The following is a 15,075-nucleotide window of genomic DNA, read 5'->3' as shown; positions in this document are numbered from 1 at the left end:
TTTTTGAGGAATAATTGTATTATTGAACAACAACCATGTTTTCAATGAACCCAAAAAACTAATTAATATCAAAGCTGAATATTTTTGAAAGTAGTTTTTAGTTTGTTTTTAGTTTTAGCTATTTTAGGGGGATATCTGTGTGTGCAGGTGACTATTACTGTGCATAATTATTAGGCAACTTAACAAAAAACAAATATATACCCATTTCAATTATTTATTTTTACCAGTGAAACCAATATAACATCTCAACATTCACAAATATACATTTCTGACATTCAAAAACAAAACAAAAACAAATCAGTGACCAATATAGCCACCTTTCTTTGCAAGGACACTCAAAAGCCTGCCATCCATGGATTCTGTCAGTGTTTTGATCTGTTCACCATCAACATTGCGTGCAGCAGCAACCACAGCCTCCCAGACACTGTTCAGAGAGGTGTACTGTTTTCCCTCCTTGTAAATCTCACATTTTATGATGGACCACAGGTTCTCAATGGGGTTCAGATCAGGTGAACAAGGAGGCCATGTCATTAGTTTTTCTTCTTTTATACCCTTTCTTGCCAGCCACGCTGTGGAGTACTTGGACACATGTGATGGAGCATTGTCCTGCATGAAAATCATGTTTTTGTTGAAGGATGCAGACTTCTTCCTGTACCACTGCTTGAAGAAGGTGTCTTCCAGAAACTGGCAGTAGGACTGGGAGTTGAGCTTGACTCCATCCTCAACCCGAAAAGGCCCCACAAGCTCATCTTTGATGATACCAGCCCAAACCAGTACTCCACCTCCACCTTGCTGGCGTCTGAGTCGGAATGGAGCTCTTTGCCCTTTACCTATCCAGCCACGGGCCCATCCATCTGGCCTATCAAGACTCACTCTCATTTCATCAGTCCATAAAACCTTAGAGGAATCAGTCAGTGCTGGGCGTAATGGAAAAAACTACGCTTACGGATCATTACGCGTAATTTTACGCTATTACGCATTACGGAATTATGCTTACAGCGTACACATTCATTTACGGTACATGTCTGTAATTACGCATAGCCCTTACGCAATTACGCGTAAGAATACCGTAATTCAGGTTGTTACGTTATTGCCTTACGCTTAAAATCCTACTAGCAATTAATGCTTAAGAACATGCTGCCAAGCGGAAAAGTTGACGCATGGATCAATGGTAGGTGCCTGCCGACTTTAAGGGTTAATAGCAAAGCCCCCTTAAGTGCTAAGAGCCTCAAATTTGGAGAATATATTAAGGAGATCAGAAGGAATAAGAGGAAATTTTTTTTTTTCAAAAAGACCTTAGTTTTTGAGAAAATCGATGTTAAAGTTTAAAAAAATGTATACATTTAAAAACCCGCCGACTTTAACGGTTAATAGCAAAGCCTGCTTAAAATTTAGGAACACCAAATTCACAGGGTATATTAAGGGGATCAGTGGAAATAAGAGGAAAACATTTTTTTTCAAAAAGACCTTATAGTTTTTGACAAAATCGATTTTTAAGTTTCAAGGGCAAAAATGTCTTTTAAATGTGGAAAATGTCAGTTTTTTTTGCACAGGTAACAATAGTGTTTTATTTTCATAGATTCCCCCAAGTGGGAAGAGTTTTACTTACTTCGTTCTGAGTGTGGGAAATATTGAAAAAAAACGATGTGGGGTCCCCCCTCCCAGACCTCTTTAACCCCTTGTCCCCCATGCAGACTGGGGTAGCCAGAATGTGGAGCACCGGCCGCTTGGGGCTCCGCACCCTGACTATACCAGCCCGCATGGTCCATGGATTGGGGGGTCTCGGAAGGGGAGGGGCAGCCAAGCTTTCCCCTCCCCCTCCGAGCCCTTGTCCAATCCAAGGACAAGGGGCTCTTCTCCACCTCCGATGGGCGGTGGAGGTGGAGGCCACGATTTCCTGGGGGGGGGGGTTCATGGTGGCATCTGGGAGTCCCCTTTAAAAAGGGGTCCCCCAGATGCCCACCCCCCCTCCCAGGAGAAATGAGTATAGAGGTACTTGTACCCCTTACCCATTTCCTTTAAGAGTTAAAAGTAAATAAACACACAAACACATAGAAAAAGTATTTTAATTGAACAAAAAACATAACCACGAAAAAAGTCCTTTAATATTCTTAATTAACCATTAATACTTACCTGTCCCTTTAAAAGCCAGTTCCCACGCAATATCCTCGGAAATATACTAATCAGTTACAATGTAACAAAGTTGTTACAATGTAACAACTTTGTTACTTTGTAACTCCACCGCACCCGACGTCACTCGCCGCTCACCCGCCGGCCGCCGCATACACTAACGCTAAGTCCCCGCCGGCTCCCGCCGTCCACTCCGCCCACACCTGTCACCCATATACATGCTGGCACCCATGGGTGCCAGCATGTATATAGGTGACATGTGGGAGAGGCGGGGAGGGCAGCGAGAGCCGGCGGGGACTTAGCGTCCTTCACCCGACAGAGCTCTGAGCTATATAGCTCAGAGCTCTCTAAAGCATCTTTGTATTTGGGCTCCAAGGAGCCCCATTGGTCCTTAGCAGACCAATGGGGTTCCTTCAAATCAGAAGGAACCCCATCGGAGGTGGAGAAGAGCCCCTTGTCCTTGGATTGGACAAGGGCTCGGAGGGGGAGGGGAAAGCTTGGCTGCCCCTCCCCTTCCGAGACCCCCCAATCCATGGACCATGCGGGCTGGTATAGTCAGGGTGCGGAGCCCCACGCGGCCGGTGCTCCGCATTCTGGCTATCCCAGTCTGCATGGGGGACAAGGGGTTAAAGAGGTCTGGGAGGGGGGACCCCACGTCGTTCTTTTTTAATATTTCCCACACTCAGAACGAAGTAAGTAAAACTCTTCCCACTTGGGGGAATCTATGAAAATAAAACACTATTGTTACCTGTGCAAAAAAAACTGACATTTTCCGCATTTAAAAGACATTTTTGCCCTTGAAACTTAAAAATCGATTTTCTCAAAAACTATAACGTCTTTTTGAAAAAAAAAATTTTCCTCTTATTCCCACTGATCCCCTTAATATAGCCTGTGAATTTGGTGTTCCTAAATGTTAAGCTATTAACCGTTAAAGTCGGCGGGTTTTTAAATGTATATATTTTTCCTTTGAAATTTTAACATCGATTTTCTCAAAAACTATAAGGTCTTTTTGAAAAAAAAATTTTTCCTCTTATTCCTTCTGATCTCCTTAATATATTCTCCAAATTTGAGGCTCTTAGCACTTAAAGAGGATCTGTAACATAAAAAGATCCCCTGGGGGGTACTCACCTCGGGTGGGGGAAGCCTCCGGATCCTAATGAGGCTTCCCACGCCGTCCTCCATCCGTCAGGGGTCTCGCTGCAGCCCTCCGTGGAGTCCGGGCAGCGGTGACGTCATTATTTACCTTCCTGGCTCCAGCGCAGGCGCTCTGACGGCTGTCGGCTCCGAACTACACGGAAATACCCGATCGCCGTCGGGTCTGCTCTACTGCGCAGGCGCAAGTTTCCGGCGCCTGCGCAGTAGAGCGGACCCGACTGAGATCGGGTATTTCCGTGTAGTTCGGAACGGAAAGCCTCCACAGCGCCCCCCGCTGGAGCCAGCAAAGGTAAATATTAAACTAACAGTCGGCACAGTCGCCGGCTGTTCGGAGGGCTGCGGAGAGACCCCCGTGGGACAGAGGACGGCGTGGGAAGCCTCATTAGGATCCGGAGGCTTCCCCCACCCGAGGTGAGTACCCCCCAGGGGATCTTTTTAATGTTACAGAGTCTCTTTAAGGGGGCTTTGCTATTAACCCTTAAAGTCGGCGGCTTTTTTATATTATACGGGAGCGTAATATTACACGATTACGGCAGACTGTGTAATTTCAATGGGAGTTTACTGTCTTACACGTAATTTGTTACGCGTAATAACGTAACCTACGGTCTACGCGTAATTAATTACGCGTAATACCGTAACCTTACACGTAACGCTTACGGTGCATTTGTAGTGAATTACGATGCGTAATTACGCTAATGCGTAATTTCGGCCCAGCACTGGAATCAGTCTTAGATATTTCTTGGCCCAGTCTTGACGTTTCAGCTTATGTGTCTTGTTCAGTGGTGGTCGTCTTTCAGCCTTTCTTACCTTGGCCATGTCTCTGAGTATTGCACACCTTGTGCTTTTGGGCACTCCAGTGATGTTGCAGCTCTGAAATATGGCCAAACTGGTGGCAAGTGGCATCTTGGCAGCTGCACGCTTGACTTTTCTCAGTTCATGGGCAGTTATTTTGCGCCTTGGTTTTTCCACACGCTTCTTGCGACCCTGTTGACTATTTTGAATGAAATGCTTGATTGTTCAATGATCACGCTTCAGAAGCTTTGCAATTTTAAGAGTGCTGCATCCCTTTGCAAGATATCTCACTATTTTTGACTTTTCTGAGCCTGTCAAGTCCTTCTTTTGACCCATTTTGCCAAAGGAAAGGAAGTTGCCTAATAATTATGCACACCTTACATAGGGTGTTGATGTCATTAGACCACACCCTTTCTCATTACAGAGATGCACATCACCTAATATGCTTAATTGGTAGTAGGTTTTCGAGCTTATACAGCTTGGAGTAAGACAACATGCATAAAGAGGATGATGTGGTCAAAATACTCATTTGCCTAATTCTGCACTCCCTGTAAACTAGCCATACATCTAGCGACAATGTGCAGATACGACCAAGAGACAGATCCCTCTCTCATCGAATCTCATAAGAGAGAGATCTGTTCGCTGCTCATACACCGCAGACCAATTCCTGATTAATTTTAGCATAAAATCTCTCAGGAATCAGCTTTGTGACGTGCTTCTGCTGCCTCCGTTGCTGCCCCCCTAGTGTAAATGTGCCCCCATGCATGCATTTATACTTTACCTGCTTGCTGTCACCTGCTCCTGTGCCCAACTGCCCATCAGTCTTCAGCTTCCGCCATTTGGGCCTCACACGCTGCCAGTGTCTAGCACATGGCAATGGCATGTGTTTGATGTCACACCTGCACTACTTGCTATACACCGGCAGCATGTTAGGCACACATGGAGGAAGTAGAAGACTGTTGGCCACAGCGGCGGGCGACAGCAGACAGGTAAAGTATAAATGCACACATAGGGGGCATATTTACACTAGGGGGGACAGTGCCAGGGGTCCTGTCGCATATGTTGCTCATCCTAATATTGCACGCCGTTATCGCAGTGCACCTGATCGACCACATCGGCCCGACATTTACCAGCATGTCTAATTGATACATGTGACCAATTTTGGCCTGAAATTGGTCACATCATCAATCGGGCATGTTCTTGGGGGGCGTCGATTTTAATCTGATTCGATAATAATTTTCGAAGCGGATGCACGATCGGCTGCCAAGTTGAGTGATGTATGGACACCTTAATGGTCTAAATATCAGTGATTTCAAATCCCTAAATGTTAATGTTTGATTGTTTTGAAACCCTAAGTGCAAGTGTGGTCCATTACTATGGGGTCTTGAGTTGATGTGTCATTACCTTTTACTGCCGTTTACTTACCTGCCTGAAAGAGTCATAAACCTTTGACATTTATGTGTTGTGACTTTTAAACAGGCCATACATCATGATCTCTTATTTGCTGTTTCTGTTCTAGGACACTAAATGTCAGTGTGTGAGTCTTCTGAGATTCCCAAGTGCCTGTGTGACATTATCACTGGAATCATGTGCTGGAGTTTATTTGTTCTGAACCTGTAAGTATGTCATTGTCTGGAGATGCCTAATTATTCAAGAAGTGTGTCTTTTGAGAGGGCTGGATCTAGACTCCTTGCTGCCTGAGGCAAACTTGGGAAGATACGCCCCCCCCCCCTTTCTGATTTGGAATGATTGCACGACACCACCTGACACATTGCACAGCCCGTTATACAGTAGCTGCGGTGCGGGTGTAATATTTCTGCTTCATTTAATGTTCTCAGTCAGCAAGGGAGCATATGCAACAACTTGAGACATGACATGCTGCAGCTCAACACAATAACACACTGGCTGGCTGGCTCAGAGTCTGTGACAAACAAACTGTTCACCCTCAACCAGTCGGCCGTCCTCCATTCCTCCTCAGTCAGAACAGCAGTTTCACCTCGTCTCTTCTGCTGTGCAAGTCAAATTAAACACTGCTGCTTTCCTGCTGTACATTGCATAGCAATGTACATTGCCCAGTCAACTCATATCCCATAGGGTAGGGACAGGTGGCATTGTGCAGGAGTGCCTATGTCTGATGGCCCCATCAAAATTCAGCTAAGGCCCGGTTCACATTAGCGGTGGCCATCCGGAATCGCCGTGCCGGAGCCGGACCGCTTTCAGAACGGACGGAACGGACGCACGGCTTGGCAATGAAAGCCTATGCGTCCGTTCACATGCGTCCGTTCTGCCGGACCGGAGCCGGACCGGATCCGGGCCGGATCCGGACTCCGGCGTCCGTTCCAACATGCGCTATTTTTTGGTCCGGCTCCTCCGGCAGCCGTATCCGGAGCGGAGCCGGACTGCACCATCCGGCCAATACAAAGCAATGAGAGCCGGAGAGCGCACAACACACTGGCTACAAAAAACGGACGTTCTACCCCACTTCCTATGCATTTTGGATGGGGACCACATGGGCCCAGCGAAGAGTGGGGCAGCAGCGATTTCATGCTGGAGCTCTAGGCAGCAACATGTCTGATTAGTCTGATAACGAGGAGGCGAACAACAGAGAGAATTCCCAGGTATACGAGTAAAAAATGCCTGGATCCATGGTCCCAACTGCAGTCTCTGTATCCACGGATGGTCTCCAGACGTCCACCTGTCTCCAACAATGACCCCAGACCCTTCTGCTGACCTCCCAGACCCCAGGTATTTACAGGTTGTTATCCCCTTAAGAAACCGGATCCGGACCGCAACCGTGTTCACACCGCACGGAAACCGGATGCAAACGGACCGGATCCGGACCGGATCCGGATAGGAACCGTACGGATCAGGTCCGGTCCGGATACGGTGCGGTCCGGACATCCGGTGCGGTTTTTACAAAACCGCTAATGTGAACCGGGCCTAAGGGACAACCGAATCTCTAGCTATTATATACAGACTGGTGACAGCGCTCATGGATGCATTCGCTTGCAAACCTACAGGGGCAATGCACAGCCCCTCTGGACTAAATACACGCCCTGAATACAAAGCAGATGCAAATTGTGTGCTAATTCTAATCAAAAGCTTTGTGAATAATTGCGAATCAGTGAATGCAGCTAGCCACTAGTATACACATATTCAATTCATACAGCAAAAGGAATGGCAGCGCTTTCAAAAACTCATACCTGAATGTTTTAATAGTATAAGATGTGCAGAGCTCCAATACTCCTGGACTAAAATACACACCAACACACATTGCAGGCACAACAATGGGAGAACATAACTTCAGTGAGAGGTGAACCTATACCTGAATGAATTATCTGCCACAATATGCAGAGCTCCAATGACCACTGGACTAAAATACATACCTAGCTTCACTTCAGGCAAAGGGGGGTGTTAGCTTCAGACATAATATGTGCACAAATTATGCTTACTAGACTTCCCCACGGCTGTGACGTACCCCCTTGGGGAAGACCTAACGCTAATCTAGCAATAAAAACACAACATTTCCAGTGCAGCTAATCAGACAAATGGTATACACATTTGATAAACCATACATACAGACTGGTGACAGCGCTCATGGATGCATTCGCTTGCAAACCTACAGGGGCAATGCACAGCCCCTCTGGACTAAATACACGCCCTGAATGCAAAGCAGATGCAAATTGTGTGCTAATTCTAATCTAAAGCTTTGTGAATAATTGCGAATCAGTGAATGCAGCTAGCCACTAGTATACACACATTCAATTCATACAGCAAAAGGAATGGCAGCGCTTTCAAAAACTCATACCTGAATGTTTTAATAGTATAAGATGTGCAGAGCTCCAATACTCCTAATCTCTAGCTATTAGTGTTGAGCCAAAATTTTCATAATTTCTTGTTTCCTTAATTACGGACGCAAATTTTGCCGCTACGACACAAATTCGTAATTTCGTAATTGCCATACAAACCGTAATTCGGAATTCCGTAAGTGAAAAGTCCCTGCAGTGCTGTCACTTTAAATGTATCAGGAGGCTCTACCTGCAGCCACTTCTAAGGCTACGTTTCCACTGTAGCGTTACATTTTCGCCTGCAAAAAATCATATAAGATTTTTCTGATAGGTGAAAATTCTCATTTAAATTTGTACGCGTTTTATGTGAATTTTCGTACGCAAACATTTACATTAGTTAAATACACATAATCTGCCTAGTAACAGCTTAGTCATGACTGCTGACAACTTCCATGGATCTAATGCGCATTTTCGCGAAAATATGCATTGCCTATACCAGGGATCTGCAACCTTTAAGACATAAAGAGCCACTTGGACCCGTTTCCGAAAAGAGAAAAAAACTGGGAGCCGCAAAACCATTATAAAACAAATCGTTAGCAGATATGACCCCCATATGCACAAATCGTTAGCAGATATGACCCCCATATGCACAAATCGTTAGCAGATATGACCCCCATATGCACAAATTGTTAGCAGATATGACCCCCATATGCACAAATCGTTAGCAGATATGACCCCCATATAAACAAATCGTTAGCAGATATGACCCCCATATGCACAAATCGTTAGCAGATATGACCCCCATATGCACAAATCGTTAGCAGATATGACCCCATATGCACAATCCTTCAGCAGATATGACCCCATATGCACAATCCTTCAGCAGATATGACCCCCATATGCACAAATCGTTAGCAGATATGACCCCATATGCACAATCCTTCAGCAGATATGACCCCCATATGCACAAATCGTTAGCAGATATGATCCCCATATGCACAATCCTTCAGCAGATCTGACCCCCATATGCAAAATCCTTCAGCAGATCTGACCCCCATATGCACAATCCTTCAGCAGATCTGACCCCAATATGCACAATCCTTCAGCAGATCTGACCCCAATATGCACAATCCTTCAGCAGATCTGAAAAGAAAAACCCATTTACTCACCTAGTCAGAAGACCTCCTGTCACGATCTCCTCCTGTCCCGACCTCCGGTCCCGACCTTGTGACGCGCAACTCCCACGATCCTCTTCCTACGTCACGTCCTGCCTGCATTACACTGAAGGGCTATGGGAAAATGGCCGCCCGAAGCCCTGCACTGCACTGGTCCGGTGGCCTCTCTGATAGGCTGCCGGCCAGCGACAGCACACGTCACACGCGCGCCGCAGCCACTGACACCGGAGCCGCCTAGGAGCCGCGGCGAAGGTGAAAAAGAGCCGCATGCGGCTCCGGAGCCGCGGGTTGCCGACCCCTGGCCTATACCAAGCATTGTACGCGAATCTTACGCGATGTCCGAAAATATGATACAGGACCTCAGATTTTTTCACGCGTATGAAAATTCGCATAGAGTGGAAACAGCTGCATTGACTAACATTAGTTTTAAAATCTATGCGAATTTTCTGAGAAAAAAAAAACTGACACAAAACGCACAAGTGGAAACATAGCCTAAGACAGGTGCTCTTTGTCAAGGTGCACTTAGTGGTCATGCATGCTGAGACACTTATACACAATATCTGATAATGCACAGGTCCCTGCAAGTGCTGTCGCTTTAAATGTATAAGGAGGCTCTGGACTGAAACACAATTTCGAAACGGATGAATTTCCATGTTAAACACGAAATTCTGATTTGTCTGTGTTACGTAAACGATCGTAATTACGAAATTCCCCTAAAACGCCAAATTTCGCTTAATTTTGTGCAAGTCACAAAATTTAGATTACGGCAGTAATCACAATTTTGCGAACTTGCGCGTATTTGTAATTAGGTCATTACGCTCATCATGTGAGTGGCATCTGTGTTTTAGTGCTTCCACCCATCCTGTATTTACATCATGAATATGTGCTAAGAAAAAAAAAACGGTTGCTTTTTATGACATGCAAGTCAAATATTAACTACTGAAGTTTCACTGACATGTTTAATAGTTTGGCCAACACTGGAAAAAGCCAAGAACCAGACTGGGAGTGAGTGGTGATGATGCTGACGAGGAGAAGGACGATATTCTGCATGTCACTGGTCTGCCTAGGTCTGTGCTTCCTCTACTATCAGTCTCAGTGGACTTCCAACATAGCAGGTGGGTCCTTTTGTAATTCCCATTGTGACTCATGTCTATTATTTATTCGATGTACTCTCATCTTGATATAACTATAAAAAAATATTATTTATCCCCGGGAATTAAACATGTGTAAATCAGCAGATTATTTACTAAAAATGTCTTTATTTTGTGAAATTGTACCTTTGGTATTTCCCTAAAATGATAGAAAAAGGATTCATTATTTTGTGTTGAAATTTCAAAGAAATGTTAAGACCGATAAATGATACCCATCCCGTAAAGTAAAATGTGTTTATTCATTTTTTTATTTATATAGCTATGCGGCTTTGTACAATGCTTTATAGAGGCCATTGAGCTAGATGAGCTGACACTCTAATGGCTTTACCACAGTCACATTATTATTACACAGTTATATAGCTCTGACATATTCCTCAAAATGAATATTGGTATTGCAATTTTTGCGATTCCTTTATTTTTGCACGTATTTTGCATATATTTTGTCTAGTTTTGCACCATGTGTACTAGACCAGTGTTTCTCAACATTTTATTGGTATGTACCCCTTTTAAAACCCTGTACTCACCAAGTACCCCCTAGCATAGTAAACATTATCACAAGTACCCCTTGACAAATATATATTTAATCGTAGTACATGATAATTGGTTCTAAACCATTTCCAAGCATTTACTATTGCTTTTAATTAGCTAAAATACTAATTTGGTGTTGTTTTAAATAAGATTTATCATTTTCTAAAACTCATTTATTCTTGGTCGAGTATATCAAGCCCGAGTACCCCCTGGAACCATCAGAAGTACCCCCTGTAGAGAACCTAGGTACTAGACATTAACTGTTACTACAGTAAGGCTGGGTTCACACATAAAAAGGTGTCCAGCTCGGTCCTGCCAGTTTTTGACAGTTAGCATCAGTTTTGTATGTGTTTCTATGGCTGGGTTCACACATAAATCTGTAGATTTCCGGTCCAGTCTTGTCAGTGTTGTATCAGTGTTGTATGTGTTTTTGTGGGTGTGTTCACACATAAAAGGTGTACATTTCCAGCCCAGTCAGGTAAAACTGAGAAAACTGATGCAGAACTGGCAAGAAATGACTGGACCGGAAATGTACAGATTTATGTGTGAACCAAGCCATACATCTTTTATGTGTAAACACACCAATACAAAACGGATACAAAACGATAGGACAGGACCGGACCAGAAAGATGCATATTTATGTGTGAACACATCGTAGAAACACATACATTTGATTGAAATTGTCGTTTTTTTCTATTAAAATCGATCGTAAATGCAGAAAAATCAGATCAGTTTTGGCAGAAAGTGAATGGTATGTGGTGGGTTGTATGAAAGTCATTAAATCTAATACATTTTAAGTTTACATTCAAGAATGAAGAAACTTTTTTCTGTCAAAATGACACATTAGAATGTATTTCTTTCATGTAATAAAGGTAGTGTTGTCGAGGAAAATAAATGAGGAACAGATTTGTTAAAGTAAGGTACATTTTCTAAGGTTGTTTGCGCAAAAGCACCCCAAACGTATATATTACATCTAATTTATATCTTTTATTCGATCATTTTTGTTGTGATTATGTCAAAATTGAACATGTGTGTGGTACATTGGTTCCAAGAGTAATTTTTAATTTGAGTGAAAAAAAGATCGAGATTGTCTAGTCGATAAAAAAAATTGTAACATGTGTGGCCATGTCTGTTTTCCATAATCATCACTCTCGCAGGACTGGTCATTTTCTCTGTTGTGGACCAAAAAGGCCAAAATGTTCATCAATGGCTCTAAATAAAAACCTTTCTGCAATCTTCCTGCACATGCTACAGGGCCCCAGATCAAGTGCATGATGTGACATCATAAGAAGGGGACCTGAGAGGCCCCTGATCAGAAAATACTCCACTTTTATGTAGTATCATTTGTTTGTGACGGGGGTGCTTGAGATGATGCTACCTACAACAGGAGGATACCCGAGGTGACATGTGACATGATGAGATAGACATGTGTATGTACAGTTCCTAGCACACACATAACTAGGCTGTGTTCCTTTTTTTTCTTTCTCTGCGTGAAAGAGTTAAATATCCGGTACGTAAGTGGCTGACTCAGTTCTGACAGGAAGTGACTACAGTGTGACCCTCAATGATAAGAAATTCCAACTATAAAATACTTTCCTAGCAGAAAATGGCTTATGAGAGCAGTAAAGAGATACAAAGGGTCAATAGTTCATAGATTTTAGCTCTGACATACGTCAATGAATGTGTCATTGAGCAAAAACAATAAAACAGTTAAAACGTAAAAAGTAGATTTAAAGAGACACTAAAGCAAAAAAAAAAATTATGATATAATGATTTGTATGTGTAGTACAGCTAAGAAATAAAGCATTAGGAGCAGAGACATAATTCTATTATTTGTTTTCAGTACAGGAACAGTTAAGAAACTCCAGTTGTTATCTATGCAAATTGCCATTGAGCTCTGCGACTTTCAAAGTAGTAGAGAGCTCTGTGTTCTGAAGGCTGTTATCTTAACTGTATTGTTTTTTCTTTTGCAGAGAACAGTTCAGGACAGGTCAAAAGTTCACTGCCTGTTCTGTAAAAAACATTTAGAATGCTGAGTAGTGTGTAAACTGCAAATATTAGAGAATGATGCAATGTTATAAAAAAAAGCTGTATAACTGAAAATAAAAATATGAGAATATGTTTTTGCTACTAATGTTCCAGTAATTATCTGTACTACACAACCAATTCATTATATCATATATATTTTTTTTGCTTCAGTGTCTCTTTAAACATAAAATAAAACTGTGGAATATCTTAAAAAGTCATTTTTAGGAGAAGGAAGATAGATGCAATTGAAGAAAGTGTTTTTCTTGGAATGCTGTGTTCTTTTTCCTCCATGCATAACGCCCCATTGTTATGCCCAAATAACTCAATTTTAGTTTCATCAGTCCACAGCATCTTATTCCTAAATTAAGCTGGCTAGTCCAAATGTGCTTTAGCATACCTCAAGCTGATGGGTTTGTGCTGTGGGCAGAGAATAGGAATTCCTCTGCATCACTCTCGCATACAGCATCTCCTAGTGTAAAGTGTGCCAAATGGTTGAACGATGCACAGTGACTCCATCTGCAACAAGATTATGTTGTAGGTCTTTGGTGCTGGTCTGTGAGTTGACTCTGACTGTTCTCACCATTCAACGCTTTTGTCTATCTGAGATTTTTCTTGGTCTGCCACTTTGAGCCTGAACTTGAACTGGGCCTGTGGTCTTCCATTTCCTCAATATGTTCCTAACTGTGGAAACAGACAGCTGAAATCTCTGGGACAGCTTTCTGTATCCTTACCCTAAACCATGATGGTGAACAATCTTTGTCTTCAGGTCATTTGAGAGTTGTTTTGAGACCCCCATGTTGCTACTCTTCAGAGAAAATTAAAATAGGAGGGAAACTTACAATTGACCCCCTCAAATACTCTTTCTCATAATTGGATTCACCTGTGTGTGTAGATCAGGGGTCTCTGAGCTTACCAAGCCAATTTGAGTTCCAATAATTAGTTCTAAAGGTTTTGGAATCAATAAAATGACAAATTTAAGCACCTGACTAATTTTATTTAAACAATTATTGTGCACTTTCTGTAAATCCAATAAACTTCATTTCACTTCTTAACCAGTTCGGCCTATCTGGACGAGTTTCCTCGTCCAGATAGGCACTGCTGCTTTCCCAGCGTGGTACGCGTGATCGGGCGCGCAACCGCCGCCCGCCGCTAGCCCCCCGATCAGTGAATGGGAATATAATTCCCATTCACTAATCTAACTTCCCCGCAGAAATACTGATGCTTTCTCTCCAGAGAGCGCGGTATTTCTGCCCCCAGGAAACTTTTCCCCAGCATTTTAGTTCTTGGATGCGAGATCGTTCGCATCCAGGACTTTTTTCACTGTGGCCATCTTGTGGCCAAATAGTAAACTGCACCCACATACATTTTTGATAAAAAAAAAATATAATTTTACATTTAAAATTAGCAGTTTCCCTCCCACACCAAAAATTACCCACATACACTTTTTAATAAAAAAAAAAAAAATACAAATAAAAAAACAAAAACAAAAACAACATAAATAGTTACCCAAGGGTCTGAACTTTTTAATTATGCATGTCAAGAGAATATGTTATTATATTATTTAAAATTATAAGCTTATAAATAGGGATGGACGCAAATTGAAAAAATGCACCTTTATTTCTAAACGAAATATCGGCACCATAAATTGTGATAGGGACATAGTTTAAACGGTGTAAGAACCGGGACATATGGGCAAATAAAATACATGCGTTTTAATTACGATAGCGTATATTAATTTCAAACTATAATGGCCAAAAACTGAGAAATAATGATTTTTTTCCGTTTTTTTCTTATTCTTCCTGTTAAAATGCATTTACAGTAAAGTGGCTCTTAGCAAAATGTACCCCCCAAAGAAAGCCTAATTGGTGGCAGAAAAAACAAGATATAGATCAATTCATTGTGATAAGTAGCAATAAAGCTATAGGCGAATGAATGGGAGGTGAACGTTGCTCGGATGCATGAGATTTTCGGCACTGCAGCGCTGAACCGGCTAAATATCACTGTGTGTGTCTCTTATATGATATATTTAACTGACATTTTTCCTCGTAACAACCAATGATTTGTTCAGGAAAATCATGACAATAAACAAGGTTGCCCAAACTGTACTCGAATAAGTCGACCTCGTGTATAAATCAACTCCAATATTCAACCCTCTTAAGTTGGAATTTTTTTATTGACCTAAGTATAAGTCTACTAGCAAAGTTAATGGCTGCATTTGGGGCCCAGGAGGAGATAATGACTACACTGCACAAAGTATTGCAGCCATTAACCACTCCTGTCCCTTAAGTGCAGCCAATAACTCCTCCAGGCCCCCAAGTGTTGCAATTA

General features: G+C 42.6%; 1 protein-coding gene across 1 annotated transcript in view; it reads left to right on the top strand.

Moving 5' to 3' along the window:
* The window catches only part of LOC137531606 (galactosylgalactosylxylosylprotein 3-beta-glucuronosyltransferase 1-like), a 167,807-nt gene that overhangs the window by 49,247 nt on the left and 103,485 nt on the right, over positions 1 to 15,075 (top strand). The window contains exons 2-3 of the mRNA XM_068251548.1: positions 5,597 to 5,693; positions 10,007 to 10,155. Of these exons, the coding sequence (XP_068107649.1) occupies positions 10,056 to 10,155 (100 nt within the window). The 5' untranslated portion in view covers positions 5,597 to 5,693; positions 10,007 to 10,055. The remainder of the gene's footprint in view (positions 1 to 5,596; positions 5,694 to 10,006; positions 10,156 to 15,075) is intronic.

The sequence above is a fragment of the Hyperolius riggenbachi genome, chromosome 9, assembly GCF_040937935.1.
Source record: "Hyperolius riggenbachi isolate aHypRig1 chromosome 9, aHypRig1.pri, whole genome shotgun sequence".
In the NCBI taxonomy this organism is placed as follows: Eukaryota; Metazoa; Chordata; class Amphibia; order Anura; family Hyperoliidae; genus Hyperolius; species Hyperolius riggenbachi.
Note: the sequence above shows the minus strand (reverse complement) of the source record. Positions and strands in the feature narration are given on the sequence as shown.